Below are 17,853 nucleotides of genomic sequence, written 5' to 3'. Positions count from 1 at the left end.
TGGAGAAGCTAAAAGTTGACAAAAGGTTAAATAACATAAAAAGTGTTAATAATTAATAAGGTTAATAACAAGAGAAGTACAAGCCCTGAAGATGCATGTTTTAAAGTTTGGATGAAGTTTCTAGCCCAAAGAAGTAGATAGAGACTGAAGAAACGTGGCCAACAACAGTTGGGAGAGCTGATAGCTCTGTACAGTATTTCAGTGCTATCTCCCACATGCTGCATCTTGAGAATTATAGTATATACAGATGTTAATTTGGTGTTGAAATGCTTTCCAAACAATTACAAAGTATGTAGTAGTTTGGGGGCATTATACATTCTCTACAAAACAAAATGGAAAATAAACTGTTGTCAACATGAAATGTAAATCTTCTTTTAAACATTCACGTTGAATTCATACTGAATCTTGGTCTGTAATAACTTTGTTAATGTGACCTGACCTACTTACCAAATAACTGAATCTGTAAAAACAAAACTGCCGGTAAGCAGATTTCCTGTCTTGTTTTTTTTTTTCCGTCAAAATGAAAGCGGATCTTTGCTGCTCTGCTTCCCCCAGAAGTTGACCTGCAACGTGTTCCGGCTCCTCTGGCAGGATTCCGAGGTGTTCCCAGGCCAAATGGGATACATAATCTCTCCAGCGTGTTCTGGGTCTGCCCCGGGGTCTCCTGTCATTTGGATGTGCCTCGAAGGCCTACAAAGGGAGGTGTCCTGGAGGCGTCCTGATAAAATGCCCGGGCCACCTCAACTTGCTCCTTTCAATGTGACGGAGCAGAAGCTCTACTCCAAGGCCCTTCTGGAAGTCCGAACTCCGTGCCCTGTCCCTAAGGGTAAGTCCACCCACCCTGTGAAGGAAACTCATTGTGGCCACTTGATAAACAGTGAGACAGTCTGACAGCTTTCTTACCTTAAGAAGAGATTTATTTATTTACTAGTTGCACGTGGGACAGACAGAGTTTCAGCAGCAGTGTTTTTATACACATTCATATACACTCACTGGCCACTTTATTGAATAATTAGTCCAGTACAACACCACCTTTAACTATGGCATCAGTAATAAAGATATGATTGAACTGATGCATTTATGACAGTTTCACCAAAAACAGAAACATTTTGAGCTTCATCAACACAGATGTTAAGGTGGAAATGTTGCATTGAAGTGGATACAACTGTACAGGTGTACCTAATAAAGTGGCCAGTGAGTGTATATACTGTATAATATCATATTCCCTATAGTTCCCATGTGAAGCCAGGTGGCTCTTCTGCTGTCTACACATACTAGTACCTTTTAGACCATCAGGAAAAATACATTAACCAGACACAGTGCTACCTATAAACACTGTAAACCATGGTTTTTAATATATTGATTGGTTTTGTCATTGTATTATCTGGCGTTTGTGTTGATGAGAACTTTGTCACCTATAATTTCTTGTCTGAAGGAGCAGCCATTGATCTCTGCTTGGTTCTGGACTTCCTCTGGCCTCCTCCCTGTGGACGGTTGTTTGGATTGTTTCTCCTGTTTGTTATTAACCACAGTTTATTCTCTGCTTGGTTATTGATTACTATCCCACCACCACTGCCAGCGCCCTGGTGCTTTTACAAACTGTACTGTACACAAAGAGAATCAGACCATCAAGTCAAGCCAAGATTCTTTACTGTCATTATGCATAGCACAACGGAATTTCTTTCAGCAGCTCTTGGCTTAAAAGACACATTATTATATAAATATTTATTATATTATATAGTCACATTCTAAAGTGCAGCTCAGTGCAAATCTCAGTCTTTAGGAAGAGGTGTGAGTGTGTGTGTGTGTGTGCGTCTGCAGGAGTCCAGTATTCTGTCTGTAACTGACCATCGCTTGGTTTCACTTCTCTGAAGCCTTCTACACACTAAGGGAAGGAAAGTAAATGTAGAAAGCAGTAGAGCTGGGTCATCAACTCCATCAGCAGTATTGTAAAGGAAGCAGGATTTGTCGGAGAATTAAAACATGCACAATTCCCTGAATGATGAGTGAAGTGTGAAATGCATCATTTAAAGAAAGAGCTCGATTGCAACATAACAGTCCTGCTCCATGAAGGCGATGATGTTCAGTTTGTGTTCAGACTGATTCAGGTGTTGATTCACCTGCGTGGTCACTGTGGAGGCTGGAGTCTGTGCTGCTGTTTCCATCGGTGAGGTCAGGCCAAGTAAGAGAAGCCCCTCTCTGTACAGCTTACAGCTGTTCATGCTCTGCATCACTGACTGACAGACTGGGACTGTGTCAGGCATGATGGGACTAAATGTCTGAATACGGCTCCATGTTAAACCCTACAGTTTGATTAGCCACATGCTCCTGTAGACACTGTAATGTGCTTTAACCATGGCGTCCTTTCAAATGTCAACACCTGGAGGTCACAGTAGTTTGACATCAGGGATGAGGAAATGAGAGGAGGAGGAGGAGGAAATGAACCTGAGGGATGAAGATGAGGATAAAACAGAAGCCAGGAGTGATGAGAGATGGATGAAGACAGAGAGATGAAGTTTATACTGGACCTCATGGTAACGAACATTTCACTCAGTATTCACTTGTTTTCTGCAGTTTGTTTGTGATATAAAACATTGGTGTTAAGTGAAAATGTTAATAAAAAGTTAGTAAAAATGATAAAGGCACAAACCCCAGATACCACCGTTCGTTACCAAAGCCTCGTACTGGCCCGTGATTCTGTCGGTGAAGACAAACCAGCTCTTTACTTCCTGTTCTGCCTTTTGTTCACCACTGTATCAACATACTGACACCTGCTGGACAGGTTGAAAACTGCTGGAGACACATTTGTGATTTTAGACTTTGGGCTCTGTAAATAAAAGTTATTAACAGACATGAGGTCATAGAGTTTATTAAACTACATAAGCTGCAGAAAAAGTTCATCAGTCTCTAATATGAGTAAGACAGATGAGTGGTTTTCCAAACCCAGGTTATGTTCAGTCACATTGTTTTTTTAGGTAAACCAAGATTCATAGATACATTTTAATGACAGGTTGCAACCGCAGACGTTATTATTAACCTTTATTTATTCAGGGTGGGTTTTCTGAGAGGGTTTTCTAACCTTCTGCAGGAACGCCCTGATCGCATTCACACCAGGAAGCAGCCCAGTTCAACCACAGACTGACCTGTGGCCACTGGAGCAGCTGGGGGTTAGGGGCCTTGGTCAGGGACCCCACAGTGGTGTTACTGAGGCCGGGACAGGTGTGGCACCGTCACCTGACCCAGCTGTCTTTAACCCTGCTGGTCCAGGGATTAAACCGGCGACCTTCCAGTCACAGGCTTCTCTGACCTCTAGATGAAACTACCTTCTGGGTTAGAGATCCTGATGGTGGCTCGTCCCCTTGAGCTTCTCGTCTTTGCTGCCAGGCTGAGCCACCGCATCACGTGCTATGTGATGTCATCATCAGTGGTGGCACAGGACACATGTCAAATGCATTTTACTCTGCAGGAAGGATGAGGACCAGACAGAGCCAGACTGGCAGCTGTGAAAGGGCATGTGTCCTCCGAGACCCCGAGGCCCTGTTTGGTTTCTCTGGTGCTCTGAATTAAGAATCATTTAATACTGCACCCAGCTGTAAGGAGAGGACTCAGGGTGGTGGAGTTTAAACAGATAAACACGAAGACAGAGATGTCGGGGTGGGTGGGTGAGTTCTGATGGAAAGACTGAACGAGGCCAAACAGCCACACACGAGAGGCCTATTATTGTTTATTTGATATAAAACTCTGAGCATACATAGATTCCATACAGATTTCCAGGGCAGTGAGAACACATGATCTGTGAGCTCAGTAACCAGAATCACAAACTAATCAATAATCAGTTGATTAACAACTTAGCAGAGCAGTTATTCATCAGAAAGTCGATCCAAATCAGAGCTGAGCAATAATCAATAAGTCATATATGAGCAAGGAGTCATGAAGTGTAGCAATCATTTAGTTAGCTGTCAATAAGCAATTAGTAATAAAAATATCAGTCATGGGCAGACTAAATACATCTGAAGCCAAAGTCAGAGATAAAAGCTGTTTAAAATGTAAAAAAAGAAAAAATCAAAATATCACAAGATTCTTTTCACCTTAGTTTAGAATGAAATGTACTGTAGATGTATTATAGACTCATCATCAAGCAGGAGCGATCAGAAGAAGAGCACACATCAGTCTAAGTGTAATTTTTAGTGCAGTTACAGTTATTATCTTCATTCAGATTTTTGTAAAACTGAGCTACAGTTTCACTGAAAGGACAAATGTTTTGATGAAAAGCCTGAATTTTTACTTCATCTTTGAGTTGCTGTAAAGTCTTTCTCTCCAGATAACCAGGTTGCTTCTTAACATTGTCACCCCAGTGTGCACTCGCGAGCCACTTCTTCTGTTTTTGACTGTAACAGCAGAAAGCAGACCAGAGCTTGGAAGGTATATTAACCCTGTTGTTGAGCTTTTCTGTGCCAGGCACTGCCCCCGTCACCACGTAGCTTTCAGCAGAACAGAACTTTTTCAGGTCACATTTGACACAGTCCTCCATTTTGCTCCAGCTGCCTTGGTTGAATGATGGTACTTGTGGAACGGCGTTTGTCAGGGTGAATGTTGAGGTTTTTTCACTTATGTCAAATGCATGACTAGATGGAAATAAATGGCCACGATCGTAGTTTGTATTCTTATAATCCTGGTCACTGGCCTGGTTCCGGAGTCTCTCAGCCCTCATGTTGCCGTTGTTTTCTTCAAGCTGCAAAGGTTGAAACATTCACTCAGTGCTACTGATAAAGTACCAGAGACTGTTTTGTAGATTTTCTTTCCAAAGTACTGAAGCCAGTTTGATCATTACTTTGTGTTTATGTTGTGTATCATTTAAAACAATGAATCCTGAAATTGTTTTTTGAAACTTTGTAGAAAAATTCAAAACATAAGTGAAAAAACACTGATAGAACTTTTTCATCATCAGTATAATAAAACAAAGGGTCTTACAGGTGGAGAGGACGTTGGATTGTCGGCTGCTGAAACTTCACCTTATTTAAATGACATGGCTATTAGCCTGGTTCTGGTTGTACACACAAACAGGTGAAGCTCTTTAACTTCCTGTGCACTGTAAACATTAGCACAGCGTGGTCCTGACAGCTGGACACAAAGCAACTTTAAAGTTAATTACTTAGTATTTTTATGAGTGAGAGGGTGGGGAATCCTACCTGTGGCTCTATCATCCAACCTACGTCGGGTCTCCTTCCATCATCCCCCCTGTACTTGTAAGCAGAAAACACAGGAATCCTGTTCTTGGTGTCGTAGAGCGTCACAAACCTTTTCTTGTTGTCATATTTCTGGCAGATGACCTTATATCGGTTCTGGTCTTGGATTTCGCCGTTCTCCAGGATCCCAGGGATCTCTGGTGGAGTTTGTCCTAGAAAAAAATGGTCACAGTTTGAAATCGACTGCACCACTTCAGCTCCTGTGGGAGTGATGGACAGGAGGAGGAGGAGGAGGAGGGTGGCGAGGGGCAGGAGACATCTCATCATCAGGGAAGTCGTCATCTCAGTCTGTGTATTTTGGTCACAGGAGAAAACAAAGAGTTTAAAGCACAGTGACTGGCTGCACCTGTGTTGTCAAAGATGTTTTCGTAATTAACTTTTAAGTTGCTTTGTGTCCAGCTGTCAGGACCACGCTGTGCTAATGTTTACAGTGCACAGGAAGTTAAAGAGCTTCACCTGTTTGTGTGTACAACCAGAACCAGGCTGATCTTTAATGCACATTTCAAACATACTCAGATCATTTCTAGGACGTTATAAAGTCAGTGATGACTGACAGTAAATACACTCCAAGTACAAGTGAAATGTGACATTAATGAACAAAAGCAGCATCGATATCACACCAACAAACAAACAAACGTTACAGAGAAGCTCAGTAAAGGTAAAGCACCACGACGTCAGTAAAAACTGCACTCCAGGAGCATTACATAGAGCAAACACCTTAAACTCAGTATAACTGGGCAGCAAAGACAAACTCTGTCTATACTGACTGTGCATCATTATAACAATATGTTAAGAATATTATTGCACATAAATAGGAGGAATACACTGAAAGAATACATGGATATAGTGTGTGAACCCCACAGGAGACATTTAAAAGACGTTATGGGAATGTAGTTAGCCTCCATATAGATCCAAACATGTAGATGACTAAATATTGGTTTAACCGATAGAGATGCACATTAAATATTGTAGTATTAAAATAAACTCTCCCTCCACTCAATAATATGTTTAGCTTTTAACTTATGTCCATGTGTCATCGTCTGGTTCCTGGTCAGAATTCGACTCTACAGAGAAAGTTTCTCTGATCTCAAATTAAAACTATGACACATTCACAAACTCATCCCCAAATTTTAAACCCGGTCTAATAAGCGACTTAAAGGAGTGTAATGTGCAGGACTTTGGCTTCCTGCACAGGTACAGTACAATAAGGACGGTGTCATGACGAAGTAGATGTCTGGTTTGAGCAGCTAAACTCTGAAAATGAACTTTTGTATTTTCAAAATCAGAATCTTTTTTCAGTGAGAAAAAAAAAAGATTTTTAAACAATGAGTTAAATGGACTTTTTGTGGAATTAATTTATTCAAAGTCATTTTACATGTCCTAGTGCAGGACCTTTAATTAGTCAAAACAAACTGTAGGAATAGTCCAGAAATATTATTGCATTAGCAAACGAGAGAAACTGTCAGAAAACATCACCACACCAATAAAAACTCACATTATTAACAATAACAACAATAATAAAACATTATGGAAGTACCACAGAAGACTAATGTCCCCACACAGGACTAATAAAGGAATAGACGTATCCTAAGAGGCTTGTAGTGGCCCGTTGTAGGTTTAATCATTAAAACTGTGGAAAGTTGAATGGAGTCTGGTTTGTGACAAGTGTCACCAGGCAAACAGTTTGTCAGCCAGCGGAGTAAATTCTGTTCAGCATTAAATTAAAATGATGGTCACACTGAACTCAGCAGAGGTTAAAAAACATATATGAACAACCCGTCAGCATACAGCAGTATGTCTGAGGTGCATCGTCTCTTCATCCCTTACCTGGTCCTCTTGTCCTCACCTGTCTGTGTCCTTGTCTCTAAGTGCGTCCTCTACACTCTGTTCCTCTGCTACAGTTTTCTTGTCTTTTATCTGGTCTGACCACTGGTAGGAAGAATGCATTTGCCTATTTTAAGAGTCCAACCACTTCTTCATGTGAACACGTACACCACAAACACTGCATATAAAAAACTCATTTAGTCTGTGGTCACCCTCCTTTAAACAGGAAATTCATTTTGCAGCCACTTCTGTTGAACCAGCAGCAAAGCAGAGGCCGTATTGCTCATAAATGTATACGACTAACTGTCTTCACTGATAATTACACAGTAGAAATAGAAATATACATGTATATGTATTTAACACTGGAGTATCTAAACTTTCAGTGTGTTGGTCCCCACAGAGGCACAACATTGACACACTACACATTCATGTGTCACATTTAAAGTGTTCACCTGTTTTTCTCTAATGCATCTCCACTGTGATCAGTACGTTTGATACTGTAACTGGATCAGTAATGTGGCAGTGAATCGTTTAGAGAACATTTATTGTTGCATATTAACACAATATCATAATGGAGATTCTAAGCATCAAAGTGTCCAGAGGTGTCCAGGTGGTTTACAATAGGTTTTTGCTTCGAGTCACAGCAGCAGAAGTTCAGGGGCCTCTATGAAGTTCACTGTCCCCTTTACCCTATTCTTATGTATTTTATAAATAAGAGGAACACTTAAGACAGATGATTCCCACAGTTTACTGACTGATCTGTGAAAGATGGTTTCACACTAGACCACACATCTGAAACTGGTTTTCACATGTGGGTCTACTTTCCTAGCATTTAGCTGTTTCCACTGCTCTGTTTAAATGGGTGTCATGACAAATGATACCACAAACATGAGCCATACAGTCTCACCCATGGCCTGTAAATACAGCACTGCCTTGGATAGATAGATTTTTACTATGTTGACCATCTTATTTTAGCGTGATAGCATCCCAGCACCTCATCAGTACAGTAACAGAGTTAGTAGTTACTTCTATGTTACAGGTGTCACCATGTCATTAAATTAATGAATAATACAGAGAAATGTTTGTGTATTTCCTTTTGGCAGTGGACATGTTTTTGACCTATGATAGGTTTTTGTTTGATAAACATGGCGACTCCCGATTCTAGGGTTGCCAACCCTCAAGGATTTACCAGGAGACTGATTCAGTCCTGGAAAAATCTAAATTCAATCTGGGAGATTTTTGGTGTTTTTAAAATACAGATTGAACACATGGAAGTAAAGTGCCAGAAAAAAATACAAGTTCCAAAGGAAGACAAGCCCGGGGCACCAACACAGAAACTAAAATTACAGAAATTGAAATTACAGAAGTGTTGATTTGCATAAAGTCTGAAGGCATTACAAAGTCAGTTTCTTAATCTGTAGCTAAAGACAGGCTTTTGTGCAGTTGTGTGCACTATATTGTGTTCAAATGTTCTCAATCTGTCTTCAGTGCCCATCTTGTGTGCAAGCTACAACCTATGAATGTGAGAAATGAAACTGTACAAATCTAATAATCAGACCATAATTCATTTGGTCTGATGGACACATTTGTGATGTAAAGCCATGTAAATAATAATGATCAATAAAAAGCATGATTGATTGTATTACATATAAACTGTAAAAAAACCAAACAACTAAAACATCTACAGCACAGCAGTTCTACAAAACTCAATGCACATTCAGTTTTCAGGAAAAGATTTTAACAAATATTTTCCAATCAATGTTAACATTTTTCAATATAAGATTAAGATACGGTCAAAATTACGAAACTCTCACTAATGACTGTTAGTTTGGATTTTAGTCATTGGAATAAAGGAGTTAATTTACGGTTTTATTTGTCACATGGCTAACGGTGGTTGATGTCCAGTTAACTGTGGTAGTTTGGGTCATGCTTGTTGCTGGTGCTGCGGCAGGATTTTGGAGTACTGTCGTTCTTGGACTGGCTGGGGTTGATATTTGGTTAACTGCAGTAGTTTGGGTCATGCTTGTTGCTGGTGCTGCGGCAGGATTTTGGAGTACTGTCGTTCTTGGACTGGCTGGGGTTGATATTTGGTTAACTGCAGTAGTTTGGGTCATGCTTGTTGCTGGTGCTGCGGCAGGATTTTGGAGTACTGTCGTTCTTGGACTGGCTGGGGTTGATATTTGGTTAACTGCAGTAGTTTGGGTCATGCTTGTTGCTGGTGCTGCGGCAGGATTTTGGAGTACTGTCGTTCTTGGACTGGCTGGGGTTGATATTTGGTTAACTGCAGTAGTTTGGGTCATGCTTGTTGCTGGTGCTGCGGCAGGATTTTGGAGTACTGTCGTTCTTGGACTGGCTGGGGTTGATATTTGGTTAACTGCAGTAGTTTGGGTCATGCTTGTTGCTGGTGCTGCGGCAGGATTTTGGAGTACTGTCGTTCTTGGACTGGCTGGGGTTGATATTTGGTTAACTGCAGTAGTTTGGGTCATGCTTGTTGCTGGTGCTGCGGCAGGATTTTGGAGTACTGTCGTTCTTGGACTGGCTGGGGTTGATATTTGGTTAACTGCAGTAGTTTGGGTCATGCTTGTTGCTGGTGCTGCGGCAGGATTTTGGAGTACTGTCGTTCTTGGACTGGCTGGGGTTGATATTTGGTTAACTGCAGTAGTTTGGGTCATGCTTGTTGCTGGTGCTGCGGCAGGATTTTGGAGTACTGTCGTTCTTGGACTGGCTGGGGTTGATATTTGGTTAACTGCAGTAGTTTGGGTCATGCTTGTTGCTGGTGCTGCGGCAGGATTTTGGAGTACTGTCGTTCTTGGACTGGCTGGGGTTGATATTTGGTTAACTGCAGTAGTTTGGGTCATGCTTGTTGCTGGTGCTGCGGCAGGATTTTGGAGTACTGTCGTTCTTGGACTGGCTGGGGTTGATATTTGGTTAACTGCAGTAGTTTGGGTCATGCTTGTTGCTGGTGCTGCGGCAGGATTTTGGAGTACTGTCGTTCTTGGACTGGCTGGGGTTGATATTTGGTTAACTGCAGTAGTTTGGGTCATGCTTGTTGCTGGTGCTGCGGCAGGATTTTGGAGTACTGTCGTTCTTGGACTGGCTGGGGTTGATATTTGGTTAACTGCAGTAGTTTGGGTCATGCTTGTTGCTGGTGCTGCGGCAGGATTTTGGAGTACTGTCGTTCTTGGACTGGCTGGGGTTGATATTTGGTTAACTGCAGTAGTTTGGGTCATGCTTGTTGCTGGTGCTGCGGCAGGATTTTGGAGTACTGTCGTTCTTGGACTGGCTGGGGTTGATATTTGGTTAACTGCAGTAGTTTGGGTCATGCTTGTTGCTGGTGCTGCGGCAGGATTTTGGAGTACTGTCGTTCTTGGACTGGCTGGGGTTGATATTTGGTTAACTGCAGTAGTTTGGGTCATGCTTGTTGCTGGTGCTGCGGCAGGATTTTGGAGTACTGTCGTTCTTGGACTGGCTGGGGTTGATATTTGGTTAACTGCAGTAGTTTGGGTCATGCTTGTTGCTGGTGCTGCGGCAGGATTTTGGAGTACTGTCGTTCTTGGACTGGCTGGGGTTGATATTTGGTTAACTGCAGTAGTTTGGGTCATGCTTGTTGCTGGTGCTGCGGCAGGATTTTGGAGTACTGTCGTTCTTGGACTGGCTGGGGTTGATATTTGGTTAACTGCAGTAGTTTGGGTCATGCTTGTTGCTGGTGCTGCGGCAGGATTTTGGAGTACTGTCGTTCTTGGACTGGCTGGGGTTGATATTTGGTTAACTGCAGTAGTTTGGGTCATGCTTGTTGCTGGTGCTGCGGCAGGATTTTGGAGTACTGTCGTTCTTGGACTGGCTGGGGTTGATATTTGGTTAACTGCAGTAGTTTGGGTCATGCTTGTTGCTGGTGCTGCGGCAGGATTTTGGAGTACTGTCGTTCTTGGACTGGCTGGGGTTGATATTTGGTTAACTGCAGTAGTTTGGGTCATGCTTGTTGCTGGTGCTGCGGCAGGATTTTGGAGTACTGTCGTTCTTGGACTGGCTGGGGTTGATATTTGGTTAACTGCAGTAGTTTGGGTCATGCTTGTTGCTGGTGCTGCGGCAGGATTTTGGAGTACTGTCGTTCTTGGACTGGCTGGGGTTGATATTTGGTTAACTGCAGTAGTTTGGGTCATGCTTGTTGCTGGTGCTGCGGCAGGATTTTGGAGTACTGTCGTTCTTGGACTGGCTGGGGTTGATATTTGGTTAACTGCAGTAGTTTGGGTCATGCTTGTTGCTGGTGCTGCGGCAGGATTTTGGAGTACTGTCGTTCTTGGACTGGCTGGGGTTGATATTTGGTTAACTGCAGTAGTTTGGGTCATGCTTGTTGCTGGTGCTGCGGCAGGATTTTGGAGTACTGTCGTTCTTGGACTGGCTGGGGTTGATATTTGGTTAACTGCAGTAGTTTGGGTCATGCTTGTTGCTGGTGCTGCGGCAGGATTTTGGAGTACTGTCGTTCTTGGACTGGCTGGGGTTGATATTTGGTTAACTGCAGTAGTTTGGGTCATGCTTGTTGCTGGTGCTGCGGCAGGATTTTGGAGTACTGTCGTTCTTGGACTGGCTGGGGTTGATATTTGGTTAACTGCAGTAGTTTGGGTCATGCTTGTTGCTGGTGCTGCGGCAGGATTTTGGAGTACTGTCGTTCTTGGACTGGCTGGGGTTGATATTTGGTTAACTGCAGTAGTTTGGGTCATGCTTGTTGCTGGTGCTGCGGCAGGATTTTGGAGTACTGTCGTTCTTGGACTGGCTGGGGTTGATATTTGGTTAACTGCAGTAGTTTGGGTCATGCTTGTTGCTGGTGCTGCGGCAGGATTTTGGAGTACTGTCGTTCTTGGACTGGCTGGGGTTGATATTTGGTTAACTGCAGTAGTTTGGGTCATGCTTGTTGCTGGTGCTGCGGCAGGATTTTGGAGTACTGTCGTTCTTGGACTGGCTGGGGTTGATATTTGGTTAACTGCAGTAGTTTGGGTCATGCTTGTTGCTGGTGCTGCGGCAGGATTTTGGAGTACTGTCGTTCTTGGACTGGCTGGGGTTGATATTTGGTTAACTGCAGTAGTTTGGGTCATGCTTGTTGCTGGTGCTGCGGCAGGATTTTGGAGTACTGTCGTTCTTGGACTGGCTGGGGTTGATATTTGGTTAACTGCAGTAGTTTGGGTCATGCTTGTTGCTGGTGCTGCGGCAGGATTTTGGAGTACTGTCGTTCTTGGACTGGCTGGGGTTGATATTTGGTTAACTGCAGTAGTTTGGGTCATGCTTGTTGCTGGTGCTGCGGCAGGATTTTGGAGTACTGTCGTTCTTGGACTGGCTGGGGTTGATATTTGGTTAACTGCAGTAGTTTGGGTCATGCTTGTTGCTGGTGCTGCGGCAGGATTTTGGAGTACTGTCGTTCTTGGACTGGCTGGGGTTGATATTTGGTTAACTGCAGTAGTTTGGGTCATGCTTGTTGCTGGTGCTGCGGCAGGATTTTGGAGTACTGTCGTTCTTGGACTGGCTGGGGTTGATATTTGGTTAACTGCAGTAGTTTGGGTCATGCTTGTTGCTGGTGCTGCGGCAGGATTTTGGAGTACTGTCGTTCTTGGACTGGCTGGGGTTGATATTTGGTTAACTGCAGTAGTTTGGGTCATGCTTGTTGCTGGTGCTGCGGCAGGATTTTGGAGTACTGTCGTTCTTGGACTGGCTGGGGTTGATATTTGGTTAACTGCAGTAGTTTGGGTCATGCTTGTTGCTGGTGCTGCGGCAGGATTTTGGAGTACTGTCGTTCTTGGACTGGCTGGGGTTGATATTTGGTTAACTGCAGTAGTTTGGGTCATGCTTGTTGCTGGTGCTGCGGCAGGATTTTGGAGTACTGTCGTTCTTGGACTGGCTGGGGTTGATATTTGGTTAACTGCAGTAGTTTGGGTCATGCTTGTTGCTGGTGCTGCGGCAGGATTTTGGAGTACTGTCGTTCTTGGACTGGCTGGGGTTGATATTTGGTTAACTGCAGTAGTTTGGGTCATGTTTGTTGCTGGTGGAGTGGGAATGATAATCGTGGTTGTGGGTCCAGCCTGCAGGCTTCGACCATGACGTCTGGACCCACGTGGGCACTGGCAGGTTTTATCTTCATTAATTTGTGGGTATAATCCATCCACAGTTTCTTGGCGAGGACATTGTGTTCTATGAAACACCTCAAACCCTGAGCCCACACTGCTCAGTTTAGTGTTGAGTTCTGCCAAAGTTTTTGTTTGTAGGTTTTCAGATTGAGATTGATCTGCGACATTGTCGCCCCAGTACGCACTTGCTAGCCACTTGCTCACGTTTTGACTGTAACAGCAGAAGGCTGACCATAGCATGGAAGGTATGTTAACCCTGTTGCTGAGAGTGTCTCTGATGCTGGGCTGTGCCCCTGTCACCACAAAGCCTTCAGTAACACCACTGTTGTTGAAACAGTATTTGTCCATAACACATTTGATGCAGTTCTCCATTCTCCTCCAGCTTCCTTGGTTGAAAGTCGCCGCCTGTGGAACAGCGTTGGTCAGGGTGAAGGTCGAGTCTTTGTCATTTTCACTGAATGCATAAGAGCTTGGGAACAAATGGCCCCGGTCAAATGTTTGATTGTCTTTGTAATCATAGTCCCCAGCCTGGTAGATGTAGGTCATGTTTGTGTCATCCCTCATGTTTTTGTCATCATTTCCATTCTCAAGCTGTAAGAATTGAAAGGTTGGTTAGTGATGCAGGCTGTCCAGCAGTAAATTATATAAAAATAACAGTGGAATTGGCCTTTAACTGACTGGCAGGGTGCAAAACGCTGCACAGAAACGTTCCTTCATTAGTTCGCTGTGGTCATAGTCTCATGAATGATCACTATACACATACATACAGTGCCACTAGTATCTGTGAACGTGCAACATGATGATTATTATTTGTATAAAAGGTAGTGGTAGTTGTAGTATTAACATTAGTAGTAGCTAGTACGTAGGACTCTAAATACTTTGTCATGTTTCTGATTATGAGGAAAAACACCTGTGGTTCGGTTTTCCATGGGGTGTCAGGTCTGTTTCCATTTCCCCCCCTGTACTTGTTCGCAGAAAACACAGGAATCTTGCTGGCAGTGTCGTAGAGCGTCACAAACCTCCTCTCATTCATAAAAGTCTGGCAGATGAGTTTGTATTGGGTCTGGTTCAGGATGATGCCGTCCACTAAGATCCCTGGGACTTGTGGTGGAGTTGCCTGTAGAAAAAACTGGTCACAGTCTGATATCGACTTCACCACTTCAGCTCCTATGGGAACGACGGACATGAGGAGGAGGAGGGCAGCGAGGGGCAGGACACACCTTGTCTTCAGTACCGTCATCTTCTTATGATTGTGCTTATGTGAAAACAAAACAAAACAAACCACAACATTACAGTCATACAATCTGTAGTGTTTAAGGCCCTTTTCTTGTTTTCTGAAACCAGCATGTTTAATGTGCAAACATGAAACCTATTTTGTCCACTACACTTGTCTTGTTGTTCAGCCTGAAATGAACTCTGTCCTGCTAACAGACAGCTGTTCTGATGACTGTAAACACTCAGAGTGCTCCGCTCATGCCTCATGACACAAAGCATGTCAACATTCTGATGACGCTGGTATGGGGCCTGTGTTTTTGGGATGTCGGGTGTGTTATTGTTTGAGTACTAACTGTCTGTGCTGTGCATGTCGGCTAGATTCCAGGAGAACAGAGTAAAATATGGAAGGAAGACACTTCAACAATCTCTAATTTCTCCGATTCTGGAGCGCATTGCTGCTAGACATTTCACCATCTCAGCACAGTCGTGGTGGTTTTGTTATTTAGGGTTTAGCTGGGTTTTCCCATAATGTATTTGTCACTCAGTGGAAAAACTGCAGCAGGAGGGTGATTCCTACAGTTATGAGACAAGGCTGGATCACCAACTGGGCGACTTCCCAGGGGCCCGAAACCCTCACTGGTTTATCCATCCCCGCTGGTTTGGGGAATTACATTAGTTATATACTTATTAAGTTATTCATAGCCAGTCACTGAGAAATTCTGATCTCACACAGAATCCGTGCACAATAATTATGTTTACACATAGTAAACAACACATGAAAACAGCCATAAATCCAAAACACCCTGCACATGTTCTGATCCATCATGTTACAGGCCTCCTACTGACGGTAAAGCAGAGCTGCACAGCTTTTAATATCTGATGCCTTTTGGCCAATTAGTTTTATATTTGGGTATTTAATTACATCAGTAGAAGGGAAGAGCATTTGTAAATTAAACAGTACTTGTGCTTAAGTACATATTTTAAGGAATAGACTTGGTTAAGAAGTTACTGTTTACTGGTCAATAGATGATTTTCTTGTTTGCATGCATGTATTCTTAGATTTTATTAACAGTCTTCATGGGCCCAGGGGTCATGAAACTAATTTAATAAATCTAATTTAACTAACTTTCAGTCTTCTATTACAAAAATACTTTGAGAAGAATTCAAGGAAAATATTGAAGATAAAACAATTAGCCCACATACCAGTTGTAAAACTACAGGTGAAAAAACTATGTAAGATTATTTATATAATCAATCATTTTTATAATCAATCATTTGAGTAATTTTTCAAGCAAAAAACATTTTGACTATTGTAGCATTTTATGATATAATTACAAAGATTTCTCTGAGAAAATGATCCACAGATGAATCAGTAAGGAAAATTCTTAATAAACGAAGGAAAACTCACCGTCTTAGATCAGAGCCTGGTGAAATCTGACAAACACACCGACAGGCATGAAGCTGTACTACGTATATCAGCTGAACCTGTGGATGAAGTTTGATTTTTATGGTCACTGGGGGTGTGGCAGGTTGTTTACCTTCACATCAGGAGATAGCTAACACCGATCATCCCCAGTGTGACTGCAGCCTTGGTCTGGGGACTTTTCCTTCTCTGACTGGTCTAAGCCTGTTTTTACTCAGGTGTTCTTCACGGTCACAGGAAGGTTTCCTCTGAAGGCACATTTGAATAGGTTTTAAAAGCACCGAGGGCGAATGTCCTGGCAGAAGTTCAAAATCAAATTTATTTAAAGTGTGGCACAGCCATGGAAATAAAATCCAAAAATACTGACAGAACTAAAATACAAAGTTAAAATGAAATAAAAGATGATTATTATCATCAAATAAAATGTATTCAATTGAAAACAGAAAATATATGAAAACAAATACACATCTAATGTGGAAATGTACAAATTTAGGATAAATACTTTAAAGATCACAACCTTCAAAAGAGCCTTGAACTCTCTTTAAATGAAGATGTAATTTAAAGATGTTTTGTATTTTAGAATCCGTTATCTGTCTTTCTAAGACCTGAACGGATAAGATAGAGACTTTCATGTGAAATGTGAATGAAAACGCCGTAGAGAAGTTGTTTCAGTTAATTTGGTTGTGTTTCTTTAAAGAAAAACCTGCTGCAGCCTGATGCAAATTCAAAGGGAGTGTTCGGAGCAGCTGGTACAGACCGGGTCTGTGTGACGAGGCTGTTGCGTGCTCTCTCTTCTATCACCTTCAGTAAGATGAAACATGGAGATCTGCTGTGACTGCAGCTATCTGGTGTCACTGAACCCTCAGGCAATGGATGTAGGTGCGGTTCACAGGAGGGGGAGTTACAGTGCATGTTTGTTTCTCTGTGATCTCATCGGCCTCTGTTCACTTCATCTCGCCAAACCTCAGATGGAAACTGAATCCACTGGGTTTGTTTCATCCTCCTGTGTTCTAGCCACACTGTGTTTTCAAGGTTTCTTTCTACAGCTATAATGGGATTTTTCTGTGGCCCTTTGTCATCCCAGTAAGAGGCTCAGGTCTAGGGTCCCCCCGGCTGTTTGGGTCCCGGAGCCTGCGCCCAGTGATCCTTCCATGTACTGTTGTCCTATTGATGCATTAAGCACCACATGAATCACCCTAAAGCATCATTTATCATGACAACACAGAGTTGTATGACACCCAAATTGTTTACTTCCACTCTCCTGTACTTTAATGTTAATGTGCAGGATGTGATACAAAGTACATGAACACAGATTTTTGCTAACAATAACTTTGTCAGACAAACAACAACCAGATGTAATGGCCTGGTGAGACACGAGCAGTTCACACTGTCCTTACTGGAAGGAACGAAAATTACCCCGAGGCTGTGAGGAAGAGAAGAAAAGCGTTGATGCCACTGTTAAGAGAGGCTAAGGACAGAGGAGAAATCGCGTTTCTGCGATACAATAAACTGGTGACCCGACCACGGAACCAGGATTTTGGACCCAAGACCAGCACGCCGAGACAAGGAGAGCACGAGGGGGCCGCTGGACCCTCTCATGTCTGAAGAAACTTGCAGCAATACTGATATCTGCAACGGCAGATGAGCGTTGGAGCTAACAACAACCAGCATGACCAATGGAGGCAAGTGATTTGCTACAGAACTTAATAAATTTTGAGGGACGGGATCTTGAACTGAACACAATTGGAGACACTGACATTCACCATCATGAAACGGATGATGGCTTTGACCCTGAAAAAAACTTTTTCAAGAACTTTGAAAATAACTGCAAGTATTACACGGATGAGCAGTTTAACAGCAATGTCAAGACTGAAAACAAATTATCATTAATTCACTTTAATAGCAGAAGTCTATACGCTAACTTTCAGAATATAAAGCATTATCTTTGTAGTCTTAAACATTCTTTTAATATAATTGCCATTTCGGAAACCTGGATTAATAATGTAAGGGGAGTGGATTTTGACCTTGATGG

At 42.7% G+C, this 17,853-nt stretch overlaps 2 protein-coding genes across 2 annotated transcripts; both read right to left on the bottom strand.

Moving 5' to 3' along the window:
• Positions 1-4,035: 4,035 nt before the first annotated feature.
• Positions 4,036-5,607, bottom strand: LOC109951892 (uncharacterized). The gene is made up of 2 exons (XM_020586646.1): positions 5,153-5,607; positions 4,036-4,563 (listed from the first exon to the last, which is right to left on the bottom strand). The coding sequence occupies exons 1-2, from the start codon at positions 5,526-5,528 to the stop codon at positions 4,172-4,174; spliced, it is 768 nt and encodes a 255-aa protein (XP_020442302.1). The 5' UTR covers positions 5,529-5,607; the 3' UTR covers positions 4,036-4,171.
• A 7,460-nt stretch (positions 5,608-13,067) lies between these two features.
• LOC109951891 (endonuclease domain-containing 1 protein-like) lies at positions 13,068-14,714 on the bottom strand. The gene is made up of 3 exons (XM_020586645.1): positions 14,028-14,714; positions 13,259-13,774; positions 13,068-13,160 (listed from the first exon to the last, which is right to left on the bottom strand). Exons 1-3 carry the CDS (start codon positions 14,421-14,423, stop codon positions 13,068-13,070), a joined length of 1,005 nt encoding a protein of 334 aa, XP_020442301.1. The 5' UTR covers positions 14,424-14,714.
• Between the last annotated feature and the right edge of the window lie 3,139 nt (positions 14,715-17,853).

The sequence above is a fragment of the Monopterus albus genome, unplaced genomic scaffold, assembly GCF_001952655.1.
Source record: "Monopterus albus unplaced genomic scaffold, M_albus_1.0 scaffold418.1, whole genome shotgun sequence".
In the NCBI taxonomy this organism is placed as follows: Eukaryota; Metazoa; Chordata; class Actinopteri; order Synbranchiformes; family Synbranchidae; genus Monopterus; species Monopterus albus.
The sequence above is the reverse complement of the archived record's forward strand: the minus strand, read 5'-3'. Positions and strand labels throughout refer to the sequence as shown.

Coding starts and splice junctions, on each gene's coding strand:
- LOC109951891 (XM_020586645.1), bottom strand. CDS start 14,423: ATGACGGTACTGAAGACAAGGTGTGTCCTGCCCCTCGCTGCCCTCCTC. Junction 13,775..14,027: donor ACGTACTAGCTACTACTAAT/GTTAATACTACA, acceptor CAATTCTTACAG/CTTGAGAATGGAAATGATGA. Junction 13,161..13,258: donor GTGTGGGCTCAGGGTTTGAG/GTGTTTCATAGA, acceptor ACGTGGGTCCAG/ACGTCATGGTCGAAGCCTGC.
- LOC109951892 (XM_020586646.1), bottom strand. CDS start 5,528: ATGACGACTTCCCTGATGATGAGATGTCTCCTGCCCCTCGCCACCCTC. Junction 4,564..5,152: donor CTCACTCATAAAAATACTAA/GTAATTAACTTT, acceptor CCGTTCCACAAG/TACCATCATTCAACCAAGGC.